Here is a 13,622-nt window from a genome sequence, read left to right on the forward strand (position 1 = left end):
AAAAAAACTAAGCTAAGAGAAAAGGAAAAGACAACTAAATAATTTGTTTTCTAGGTCAGTTATAAATAAGGCATTTATCATGATTAATATGAAATTATATAGCCTACACATGTCTGAAAACTGTAAGCACATACTAAAAATCACATTATCAGTGGTTAGCAGTCTGGAATTCAGATCCTTGGGTATCATATTTGATATGACATTCAAGCAAACCATGAACAGAACTATTAGCATTTGCTTCCTGTTTGTGTAAGACTATAGCTTCTATCAAATTACCCATTTCCCTTCACCAAGATGAAGATGAGACAGTATGAAAGGTCCCTCCACCAGTATTTATTAGGTCCTACTTATTCACTTGGACAGCCCCGTAACACACTGCTAAGGCAGATGTACTAACAGCCCCCATCTCGCAGCAGCAGCCTGGGCTAAGGGCTATGTCTCAGTCTAGTAATAAACAATGTTACTTTTATCAATCTTACAACTAGAGCTAAGGCATACATATAGAGAGCATGGATTGCCTCTTAATGGGTTGAGTTTAGTTGTTCAATATTTTATTTGGCATTTGAGACTTGAAAATTATAAAAATATATCTCAAAGTTGATTTATTGATTTAAAAATTTGCTACTGGGACTCTCTTTTATTAGCCTTTTCTTTCCTCTTCCCATCAAAGACTATGTCTTTCTCCTCCCAGCCAGTCAGCTGCATTGATGAATTCCTTGTGGTGTTTTTCACATGATGACACTGTCTTTATTTCACAAAGGAGGGAGCCTGGGAAAGATCCTCCTAACAGTGAAAAATCAGACTCAAGAGTCAAGGCCAGGCTTGCTTCCTGCAAAGTTTCCCTCCCGCCAAGTTTTCCTCCCCTTGGAAGCTTCCACTAAACTCTCAGGGAGTGTCTTGACTCACAGTGGGAAAACCTAGCCTGCTATTTCATATTCCAGCCCTCCACATTCTGAAATACAATTTCTTTGATTGATTTTTGAAAATACAAACATTGCCACAGAAACATATTGCAAAAAAATGTATAAATGAAGTGAGGTGTAAACATTCAACTCAATATAAACATTCAAATATCTCTACAGGTTTGCATAAAAATAGTATTTTTTTAAAATCCATATAACTTTGCTTCTTGTAGCAAACAGTGCACAGGCTATTTATATTAAAAGGAAAAAGGCCAGGGGAGCTGGCTAAAGCCTCCAAAACAATCATTTGATCAAATTTTATCAGCAGATAGATACTGATTCAGACATTTTCAGGGGCACCCCAGAAAGTTATCTTTCCTGGAACCACTAAAGGAAGCATCTTCCATAACAGAGATGAAAAATCAGTGCCATTCCAGTTAGATGTCTGAGGCAGTGTAACTCTTTCCCGAAACTGTCCATCTATAGAGACTTTGATAGTAAGGAAGCACTGTCTAATCTAATTATGAAAGATGGAAAACAAAGGTATCTTTCAGAGGGTCTTCGCACTTCGACGAGCTCGTTCAGAGAACAGACTGGGTCTGCTTTCTCAGTCACGCCCACTCTTCTATTTCTATTTTATACCTGAGGATTATTCACAGCCCCTTTAAAAATAAATAAAGAAAAGCACATTGCTTTGAATGTGTTCCAGAGGATCGGAGCCTGACCCGGGAAGCGGCGGCAGGGTCCTCGGGGAGCGGTGCCCTGTTCCGTCTCCCTGCCGAGGACGCGGGGGTCACAGGGCGTCGGTGGGGAGCGCGCAGGACTGGACCTCCTGGTACGCCGCCCGCGGCCTCGCGGAGCACAGCTTGAGGGAGAGGACCACCGAGAGGGCCAGAAGGAGGAGGCCGAGGACGAAGAGGATGACCAAGGCTGCTCGTGCTCCTCTGGGATCCAGACTCTGGCCAAAGAAGTAGAGCTGCTCCTCGCCGGGTTCTGTGCAAAAGAAACGCTAGCCGTCAGGGCACTTTCCCTGCGGAGTGAATCCCGACCATTGACTACAGGGTCGGGGCGGGCATCGTTACCGTTAGAGGGCACGGATCCGGATGCACCTCCGGAAGGAGACTTGGTGGAGTATGGAATCCTGTTGTCTGGACAAAGAAGACAATGTGATGGTTTATAAACAATAAAAGCACATTATTTTCGCTACATGAGTTGTTTCAAGAGTTAAGTCATTTCACCAACGAAGACTTGATCCTATCAGTATCTGTAAGTCTTTGTTGGATAGTCACTGTGCCAATTTCATGCCAGCATACATGCTGTTCTTACCCCATATCCACCCGTGGAACCTGGGTTCATGTCCCCCAACCTGTTAATCACTGCCCCTTGCTGCTGTCACTGAACCCTGTACCCTGCACTTTATCTTGGCATATATCACAGTCTACTACAGTTACATGTCTGTCTCTCTTACTTGACTCTGAACTCCTTGGAGGCCCTCATGCTTCCTGTTTTCAAAGTCTGCAGGAAGCCTGGTACTATCAGCTGGCATCACAGACAGAAAACAGTACCTATGTTTCGAAGGACTGTGTAGGTTGTCTCCATGCCAGCATGAATATGGTCAGACACATGACAATGTAACAACCACGTCCCTGGGTGATCTGCAAACAGTTCAATGGTTTGGAATGTCCCGGGAAAAAGGTCATATACATCTTCTCGGTAAGATTTACCTATCTACAGGTAGAAGGAAATAATAAAGATAAGAGCAGAAATCAATTAAATGAAGAATAGAAACAATAAAGATAAAGAAACCAAAAGCTGGTTCTTTGAACAAATCAGTAAAATTGATGAACTGTATGGAAACCAAACTGTGATGGTCCCCAGTGATCCCTGTCTCCTGATACTCAGTACCTTAGTAGTCCTCTCTCACACTACTGTCTGGCAGTTGATCCTTGAAGCCACCAGCATATGGCAGAAGCAAATGGCATTCTGCTTCCCTTTCTCTCTCTCCCACTGAATTGCTCACTCTAGGGAAGTCATGGTAAAGAACTGAAGCCTCTGGCACATAGTCCTATGAGTGAGCTTGGAAATGGATCCTCCAGCTGCTGTCAAACCTGATGACTGTAACTCCAGTTGACATCTTGATTGTACCCTCACAAGAGATCCTGAATCAGAATCAATGAACTAAACTCTTTCCAGCCTAACCCAGAGAGATTGTGAGATAATAAGAGTGTGTTACTTTAGGGCACTACATCTTAGGGTGAATTTGTCATGCAGCAAAACTCTAGACAAACTGACAGAGGCGGAAAAAAAAACCACAGATCACAAATATCAGAGATGAAAGGGAGTCTATCACTAAGACTTTATAGACATTAAAAAGGATAGTAAAGGAATGTTATGAACAACTATCCATGAATTCTACAACTTTGGAGATTTACAGATGGCAGATGATAGAAAAGCATACGAAAAGATACTCAATATCATTAGCCATTAGGAAAATGCAAATGAAAAACAATGAGATACCAATATATATATTGGGTTGGCCAAAAAGTTCATTCAGTTTTCATAAGCTAGTATTGAAAAATGTGAACAACTTTGTGGTCAACCCAATGCTCAAATGGATGGCTAAGAAAAAATAAGAATGAATGATAGCCAGTGTTCATGTGGATGCAGAAAAGTGGTACCCTGATACATATCTGGTAGGAGAGAAAAGTATATTGTCTCTCTGGAACACAGTTTGGAAGTTTTCTTGAAGTTAATCATATATGTACCACCTGGCCTGGTGGCTCAGGGTAAAGAATACACCTGCCAATGCAGGAGACATGAGTTCGATCCCTGAGTCAGGAAGATCCCCTGAAGAAAGAAATGGCAATCCACTCAAGTATTCTTGCCTGGAGAATTCTATGGACAGAGGAGTCTTGCAAGATATAGTCCACAGGGGTGCAAAAAGTGAAATACAACTTAGCAACTTAACAACAACAACTAGCAATCTACCCCCTAGGTATTTTCTCAAGGGAAAGGAAAAACTTATGTTCATATGAAAGCATGTTCACAAATGTTTATAATGACTTTATTTTTAATAACCCCAAACTGGAAACAACCCAAATGTCCCTCAACAGGGGAACAAATAAACAAACTGCAGTACATTCATACAATGGAATACTGTTCAACAACGGGATGGAACAAACTGCTTATACAACGTGGTGAATGCACTTTAAATGACAACACAAAATGAAACAAGCCAGATTAATAATGCTATAGGCTGTATGATTTCATTTATAAGACACTTCAGAAAAGGCAAAACTATAGAGACAAAAACAGATCAGTGGTTGCCAGCGGTTAAACATGGGAAAGGAGTTGACTCTAGAAGGTGCAAAGGGGACGTTTTATGGGTTGATGGAGGTGTTCTATATCTTGATTAAGGTTGGTTACACCACTGTATGTGCTTATCACAACAGAAGTGTATACTAAACCGGGTGAGTTTGGTTGTTGTCATTTAGTCACTAAGTTATGTTCAACTCTTTGCAACCCCATGGACTGTATGTAGCCAGCCAGACTCCTCTGTCCATGGGATTTTCCAGGCAAGAATATTGGAGAGGGTTACCATTTCTTTCTCCAAGGTATCTTCCCAACCCAGGGATCAAACCCATGTCTCTTGTGTTGGCAGCTGGGTTCTTTACTGCTGAGGCACCAGGGAAGCCCCAGGGTGCATTCTACTCAGTGCAAATTATACCTTAGTTTGAAATATTTATGTATATAATAATTTTATATGTATATAAAATAATTTTGTTTTTATAAATGTTATATATTTTAATATAATTTTTTAAATGTGGATTAAAACAGCCAAATTCTGAAAAGCATCATAGGCATTTAATATATGAAACTTAATTTAATATATGAAACTTACTATAATCACTGTTAGGTTAGTACTTTCTATCTTAAACTGTGTTGAATAAATATACTGAGGGGAGAGGATATTAGATGTTTCATTAGTTACTATTTCTGTGTGACTGGAAAAGGAGCAGTGCAGGTTTTCCTTGCAGATTAGACATGATTATTCATTTCTGTCTACTTCCTTGTAGACTGCACAGCACCTGAGATGACAGACATTTGGACCTTATCCCAGGGATTCTGATTTATCAGGTCTGGGGTGGAGCCTGGTAATCTGTTTCTTAAACTACTCCACAGGTGATTCACCACTCAGATAGCACAGCCTGATGCTTGAAAGGCAGGAAGCCACATGTGGTAGAGCCCAGTCCACTAGGGCAAAAGTCAAGGTAACATTTCAGGCCCAAGACAAAGCTTGAAATATCTCCTTTACTAGAGAGAGCTATTCTGTTGGCTAAGCACATAGAAAAAAATCAGGAGAGGAAAAGGGAAAGAAAAAAGAGAAGAGAAAAAAAGGGAAAGGGACAAAATACTATGGATGCCTTCATTTGCGATATTTAATAGCATACTCCAGAGTGGTTGGAATTATCCCCATTGGTCTGCCATCTATGGGGTCGCACAGAGTCAGACACAAATAAAGCGACTTAGCAGCAGCAGCAGCAACTGATAAGAAAACTCTCATTTGAAGCTCAGAGAGTTTTTTTTTTTTAAAGCACAATAAAATACATATTAAGAAATATTTGTCAGGAGAAGGACATGATCATATTTCTCTGTTCCATTCTCTAGCTTTCACTACCACCCTTTGTGGCTTGTGAAAGCCTTATTGTCAAAAAAACTCTTAATTTCACAATGGAAATATATTGAATCTGTTAATTCAATGTCTTCCCCAAAGCATTTCTCTTACACGAACCTTGAAAAGAAAGCTCTCAGCATGATAATGAATGGTGTGTATGTCCACTTCGTTTCCTACTCCTAACAGGTACCAGTTGGTCATTGTATCTTCATTCATGATGAGTCCATGAAGGTTCCCAAAAATCTTCCCATTAATAGCTAAGAAGGTAAAAGAAAACAGCCTCCCGTTAGTGATGATTCCTTAATCCGGTTTTAGAAACAATTCAAGATCTTTATGTCACCAACATTTTTACTTGCCTGATAAACATGTAACCATCTCACTCACACTTACCAATGGCCCCACCATTTTAGACCCAAAATTCAGATTAGTAAGAAATCTTTATAAAAGAGAGCCAGAAAAGAGAAATAGAAGTTTGTTTTTAAAAGCTTTCTCTTGGGTAGCAGTACATATTGGTTGGTTGGTTGTTTATTTGAAGTATTCTTTTTATGGAGTGGATTACAGACTCATGTGTGGGGTCACCAGATTTACACCATTCTACAGCTGAGTGAACACAAGCATGGAGAATCAAGTTTATATAAATAAAAATTGAACCAATTAAAAGGTTCAATTAATATTTCATTTTCTGAGAACTAGCTTGGGGCAAGTTACTAAACTTGGCTAAATCTCCAAGAGAAGGAAAGGTTCCAAGAGAAGGAAAGGTTCCCACAGGCCTGAGCCCATGATCTAACAATGACCAAAGCAAGCTCAAGCTAGGCTGACATGATAGACAGGGACTTTCACTCCTCTGTTTTCTATGAACTTATTATTCTGTGCATCATAACACAACCAAATGAGTTCCATTCACTAAAAGGAGAGAGCCTAAGAAAATTTGCATAGAGGGAGGCAAAATTGTAGGGGAGAGAGTAGCTGAATCAGAAATCAGGTTGCTATATTCTAATCAATGTTAGCAATTAACTAGCTTTCTTATCTTGGGCAGGACCTATCTTTTTGCACACTGTTGGTCAAAAGAAGCTCTTGGTGATAGAGTGTAGATATGTCAATTAGAACACATTACTTCCACTTAAAAACCAGGAAGTACCTTAAATTTCAAAGAATTAAAACAGGCACATTAAAACAGAAATTTGGTGATAGCGTTTCATGTTCCAGAGACAGTTAAACCAGGCCCTTAAATTTGATCAAGTACAGGTTATCCTGTATTCTTATAGAAGTATACCAATAAGTGATCATTCATTTCCTAGGAATTACTTTACAGTCTTATAGTTTAGGGATCCCAACATTCAGAGACACAGCTGCCTAAATAGATGGTCCAGAACCTCACTGGACCTTGCTGGCAGCCAGTCAGTGGCTTGGCTGGTTCCCTCTGAAGGAAAGCTTTGGAGGACTTTCTTCTGTCAAGGTGCCCATGGGAATGGAGAAGGGCTCAGAGAAGGAGGCTGGGACCTTCCACAGATTTCTATGGACTTATCTCAACAAGGGTCTCCTTTTTAAACCTCTGATATACCATGCATTTTGTTGCTCTCCTCAAAATCATCAGAGGGCTTAAAATCTCGTGGATCTTTATTAAGATACTTCTTAATATTGTCATCCAGATACCAGGATTCATTCTCATTAAATACCAAAAACAAGAGAGCAAATTCATAATCAACGTCACTTCTTCTTCCCTTTTCGTTCAACACTCCTTCTCTGCACGTAATCAGAGGACCCACCAAACCACTGTATGTATCCTGAAAGAAAAACAACCTGAATTAGAAAAGCTTTAAAGAATTTAATAACACAGATTAGTTGCTTGTAAGAGTCATTGCAAAAAGACTAAAAAACAATTGACTGTGAAATAAGTACTAAGAGACCCTGAAGAATCAGGGTGATCTTTGCTAAAATTTAAGATTATTTCTAAAAATTTGCTAAGAGTGAGCTTTATGAGGGCTGAGGCTGTGTTCTTTACTCATTGTTGAGTCTCCAGAGCCCGGCTGTCTACTTCATAGAAGGTGTGCAATAAATATTTGTTGAATAAATGAATGCTTATTTCTGTTTTCCTGTGTGTTTTTCAAATGAGACTATATTTGTTAATTGAAGTATAGTGGATTTACAATGTTGTATTAGTTTCAGATGTGCAACAAAGTGATTCAGTTATGCATATATATATATATATAATTTTACAGATTCTTTTCCATTATCAGTTACTACAAGATATTTAATATAATTCCCTGTGCTACACAGTAAGTCTTTGTTGTTTATCTATTTTGTATGTGGTGGTGGTGTGTGCTCAGTCGTGTCCAACTCTGTGACCCCACGGACTGCAGTCCACCAGCCTCCTCTGTCTATGGGATTTTCCAGGCAAGAATACTGGAGCGGGGTGCCAATTCCTTCTCCAATTTTGTATGCAGTGTGTATCTATTAATCCCAAACTCCTAATTTATCCCCCAGCCCTCGTTTTCTTCTTTGGTAACCATAAATTTGTTTTCTATGTCTGTAAGCATATTTCTGTTTTGTCAGTAAGTTCATTTGTATCATTTTTTTAGATTCCACATATAAGTTACTTCATACAATATTTGTCTTTGTCTGACTGACTTAGTGTAATCACCTCTAGTTCCATCTATTTTGCTGCAAGTGGTATTATTTCATTTTTTTAATGGCTGAGTAATATTCAGACATTGAATGTGTGTGTGTTTACCATGTTCTTTACCCATTCATCCATTCATCTGTCACTGGACATTTAGATTGCTTCCCTATTTTGTTTATTACAAATAGTGCTGCTACGAACATTGCACATATCTTTTTGAATTATGGTTTTCTCTGGGTTATATGCCCAGAAATAGGATTGCTGGATCATATGCTAACTCTGTTTTTAGTTTTTTAAGAAACCTCCATCCTGCTCTCCAAAGTGGCTGTACCAATTCACATTTCCACCAACAGTGTAGGAGGGTTTCCTTTTCTCCACACCCTCTCCAGCATTTATTATTTGTAGTTTTTTGATGATGGCCATTCTGTCCAGTGTGAGGTGATACCCAAGTGGGATTGTATTTATAACTATAGACAAATGCTTATATTCCATTTTCTATGGGTAAAGGTTTCTTGGGAACTGATATGAGCCCATGAATGATTTTCATATCAAGTTATTCATCCCTGAGCTTTCTTTAGAACTCCCACATTTCCATCTGCCTATTTAAATATTCCACCTGGATGCCTCCTGCAACAATTCAATCTGCTAACAAGCCTTTCTAGGGTGAATTTTAGTATTTCCCTCAAACCATTTCCTTCTCCTGAATTCTCTGTTTCTGTTAGTAGCACTATGACATTCCCTGTCACTTAGGTCGGAAAACTTGATTATCAGTGTCTAATTCCTCATTTTCCTCACTTTGTCCCATGTTGTGCATGTGTGTGTGCTCAGTTGCTAAATGATATTGGACTCTTTGCAGCCCTATAGACTGTAGCCACCAGGCTCCTCTGTCCATGGAATTTTCTAGACAAGAGTACTGGAGTGGGTCGGCATTTCCTCCGCCAGGGGTCGTCCCATGTCATTTGCTATCAAATCTTACATTTTTCCCCTTCACAGAGTCTGTTCTGTGACTTTCTCTTCATTCTATCCACCATCCTTCTAGAGTAAGATCATTTTGTTTTTTGGCCCCAGCCTGCAGCCTGTGGGATATTATCTCTTGGACCAGGGATCAAACATGTCCTAGAAAAGCCACCAGATTCAGAATTGTGATATAATTATGGATGTGCACATGTATTATTTCCCCCAAAGATGATACATTCCTTTAAGACAAGAACATTTTCAGCCCTCATAGTACTTGGTGAGGTCATTTGCACATCACAATGGCTCAATAAATATTTGTTGGGATGCACAAAGCAATCAACAAAAAATGTGGACTTCCCATGATTCTACTTTGTTGGTTTTTTTTTTTTTTCCTAGTGTCTGGTATGTTTCCCCTGAACTCTTGTGCTGTCCAGTACACTTCAAAGACACTAATTATATCAGATATGACCTTAGTTTGGACTTCAATTATGATATATAATTCAAGACTAGATGTTTTATACATATATATCTGGCTCAAGTTCAATATTGAATCCTTGCCTTTAATTTCTAAGTAAAGTTAGCCTATTTATCATTCAAATAGTTTGTAGTTTCAGTTACTAAGTTTTTGTGGAGTGTGTTTTCTTTCCTGATCCCTGATGGTACTGGTAAGGATTTTAAAATTGGGTAACATCATAAACCATGTTAAAAATTAAAATATATATTTATTCTTTGGTTATCTAATTTACATATCTTCTCTTGCTTCAAACTTCCTTATAAGTTCTAAATTTAGTAATTTGAGATCTTATTTTTTTCCCCTACACTTTAGATCAAGGGCCAGCAAACTTTGTTTTTGTAAAGTGCCATATAGCAAGTGGCTCCCCTTGTGGCTCAGATGGTAAAGCATCCGCCTGCAATGAGGGAGATCTGGGTTGAGACGATCCCCTGGAGAAGGGAAAGGCTACCCACTCCAGTTTCTGGCCTAGAGAATTCCATAGACTGTATAGTTCATGGGGTCACAAAGAGTCAGACACAACTGAGCAACTTTCACTTCACTTCACTTCACACAGCAAGAATTTTTTTTACTTTGTGAATCATACCATTTCCATCACAGGTACTCAACTTCATCATCAATAATGCAAACAAATGGGCATGGCTATAGTTTGAGACCCCTGCTTGAAGCCAATACACCTCTTCGTATATACCCACTGTAATTGTGATAACTTGAATGGTCAACTGAAAACCATATCACTTTGAGCATTTTGGCGGCTCTTTCCACCTTACCTTCACAAAGTTTACTGTTGAATAGTAAACCCATGGAATACAATTTGGGTCAGATGGCCCTGGACCAGACCTTTTAGGGACATTCCATCTGTAGGTTTTTATTTCTCCTGAAACAAAGAAGAAATAGAAAAAAAAAAAACTTTAATTATGTGATCTCTGTTCCAGACAATTTACCTGAAGAAATACAAATAGATTATTTGTATATTTTGATTAAAGTTACTGCTGGGGAGAATTACCCATTCAATAGAAATGCTCCTGTTAAACTCATACCTTGACTTTCTGCAGGTTCACCACGACAGATTTTCATTTCAGCCTATAGCCTTCCATCCTAGTTTGATGGTTTTTCTCCTCAAATTTTGTATCTCCTTCCCAAGAGTTATGCTTGAGCACACTAGAGTTGCCATGGGCCTCAGCCTTGGCTTCTTGTGGAATCACCAGGGAGCTTTGTAAACCCTCACTGCTCAGACCTCACCCCAAACCAATGAAATTAGAATATCTGCAATCTACTATTGGTGTACAAATATGTTCCTTAAACTTCTCGGGCAATTCTAATCTGCAGGCAAGTGAGATCTAGCTGGAACCAGAGAGACTCAGAGAGGCCTAGTTTCAAATATCAACCCTAATGACTTGATTCCACTCAACCTTTGAAAAGCTACTTTACCTCACTGACCTTTGCAAAGTGACGGCTTCCTTGGTAGCTCAGATGGTAATGAATCTGCCTGCAACCCACTCCAGTACTCTTGCCTGGAAAATCCCATGGACAGGGGAGCCTGGTGGGCTGCAGTCCGTGGGGTCGCTAAGAGTTGGACACGACTGAACAACTTCACTTTCACTTTTCACTTTCCTGCATTGGAGAAGGAAATGGCAACCTACTCCAGTGTTCTTGCCTGGAGAATCCCAGGGACGGGGGAGCCTGGCGGGCTGCCGACTATGGGGTCGCACAGAGTCGGACACGACTGGAGCGACTTAGCAGCAGCAGCAGCAAATCAGGAGAGCTGGGTTTAGTCCCTGGATAGGAAAGATCCCCTGGAGAAGGGAATGGCTACCCACTCCAGACCAATGCCTGGTTTTCACTTAACTTTTGACAAGCTACTTAACCTTCAGACCTTTAGTTTCCTTATTTGTAAAGTGGATTAGTCAACACAGTTTTCAAACTGTTGTGAGGATTAAATGAAATAAAATATCTAGGAAAGTGCCTAACATTGAGGTCAGTCAATAATAGTTCATTTGTATATGTGTGCATGCTAAGTCGTTTCAGTTGTGTCTGACTCTGTGCAACCCAATAGACTATAGCCCACCAGGTTCCTCTGTCCATGGGAATTCTCCAGGAAGAATACTGCAATGGGTTGCCATGCCCTCCTCCGAGGGATCTTCCTGACCCTGGGATCAAATCCATGTCTCTATGTCTCCTGCATTGGCAGGCAGGTTATTTACTGCTAGCGCCACCTGGGAAACCCCTAAATGTTAGTTGCTCAATCATGTCTGACTCTTTGCAACTCCATGGACTGTAGCCTACCAGGCTCCTTGGTCCATGGAATTCTCCAGGCAAGAACACTGAAGTAGATTGTCATGCCCTTCTCCAGGGGATCTTTCCAGCCCAGGGATTGAACCTAAGTCTCCCATGTTTCAGGCAGATTCTTTACCATCTGAGCCACCATGCAAGAGTTAGTTTGTATGTATACTAGCAATAAATGTGTGCACTCCCTCTGGTCAGGCCCCATATCTGTGAATCCCCTGCAACTGGCCCAGAGCCTTGCAGAGGAATCATATATTACTCGTGAGTTATCAAGATAATCACATTGTAAAAGGCTCATTTAAATTATCTCCTTTTGAACTATCTGAGTCCCATCCTCACCCTATAAGGACAAACAATTTACAGCTGAATCTGAGTCACAAAGCAAATGAAAGTAATGAAGACTTGCATGAAACTTTGGTCTGTGCTTGTTCATGAAGCAGTTGGTTAGCAATATCATCTTAGGTCTAGTTTCCATGATTTACCCCATGCCTTGGTAATCACAAGAAAAACAGCTGATATTTACCTTTCTAAATGCAAGTGACTACTGGTGTGGGGTTATTAAAGTTGAAACAATCCATTGTCCACCCACCTGGAAGCCAAGTTCTCAACAAAGAGAGGATGCTCAGTAAATGTTTGTTGAGTGATATAATGAAAAGAAGACGAAGAAAATGGAGGAAGGAGAGAAGAAGGAGAGAGGAAATCTGAGGGGGCTTCAGTTCAATCATGTCCGACTCTTTGTGAACCATGGACTGCAGCATTCCAGGCCTCCCTGTCTATCACCAACTCCATGAGTTCACTCAAACTCATGTCCATCTAGTCGGTGATGCCATCCAACCATCTCATTCTCTGTCATCCCCTTCTCCTCCCGCCTTCAATCTTTCTCAGCATCAGGATCTTTTCAAATGAGTCAGCTCTTCACATCAGGTGGCCAAAGTATTGGAGTTTCAGCTTCAGCATCAGTCCTTCCAATGAATATTCAGGACTGATTTCCTTTAGGATGGACTGGTTGGATCTCCTTGCAGTCCAAGGGACTCCCAAGAGTCTTCTCCAACACCACAGTTCAAAAGCATCAATTCTTTGGTGCTCAGGTTTCTTAATGATCTAACACTCACATCCATACATGACTACTGAAAAACCATAGCTTTGACTAGATGGACCTTTGTTGGCACAGTAATGTCTCTGCTTTTTAGTGTGCTGTCTAAGTTGGTTATGGCTTTTCTTCCAAGGAGCAAGTGTCTTTTAATTTCATGGCTGCAGTCAACATCTACAGTGATTCTGGAGCACAAACAAATAAAGTCTTTCACTATTTCCATTGTTCCCCATCTATTTGCCATGAAGTGATGGGACCAGATGCCATGATCTTCGTTTTCTGAATGTTGAGTTTTAAGCCTACTTTTTCACTCTCTTCTTTCACTTTCATCCCGAGGCTCTTTAGTTCCTCTTCACTTTCTGCCATAAGGGTGGCGTCATCTGCATATCTGAGGTTATTGATATTTCTCCTGGCAATCTTGATTCTAGCTTGTGCTTCATCCAGCCCAGCATTTTCCACGATACACTCTGTATATAAGTTAAATAAGCAGAATGACAATACAAAGCCTTGTCATACACCTTTCCCAGTTTGGAGCCAGTCCAATGTTCCATGTTCAGTTCTAACCATTGTTTCTTAACCTG

At 40.2% G+C, this 13,622-nt stretch overlaps 1 protein-coding gene across 3 annotated transcripts in view; it reads right to left on the minus strand.

Annotated features, from left to right (window-relative positions):
• The window catches only part of HEPHL1 (hephaestin like 1), a 91,302-nt gene continuing 78,030 nt past the window's right edge, over nucleotides 351-13,622 (minus strand). The window contains exons 15-20 of one of the 3 annotated variants that reach the window (XM_018043542.1): nucleotides 10,436-10,542; nucleotides 7,139-7,361; nucleotides 5,695-5,834; nucleotides 2,468-2,630; nucleotides 1,985-2,050; nucleotides 351-1,895 (exon numbers count right to left, since the gene is read on the minus strand). In XM_018043542.1, coding sequence (XP_017899031.1) covers nucleotides 1,696-1,895; nucleotides 1,985-2,050; nucleotides 2,468-2,630; nucleotides 5,695-5,834; nucleotides 7,139-7,361; nucleotides 10,436-10,542 — 899 coding nt within the window. In that variant the 3' untranslated portion in view covers nucleotides 351-1,695. Of the gene's footprint in view, nucleotides 1,896-1,984; nucleotides 2,051-2,467; nucleotides 2,631-5,694; nucleotides 5,835-7,138; nucleotides 7,362-10,435; nucleotides 10,543-13,622 lie in introns of those variants that run through there. The other 2 variants (XM_018043543.1, XM_018043544.1) reach the window with 2 other exon arrangements.

This window comes from Capra hircus, chromosome 29 (assembly GCF_001704415.2).
Source record: "Capra hircus breed San Clemente chromosome 29, ASM170441v1, whole genome shotgun sequence".
NCBI classification, from domain to species: Eukaryota; Metazoa; Chordata; class Mammalia; order Artiodactyla; family Bovidae; genus Capra; species Capra hircus.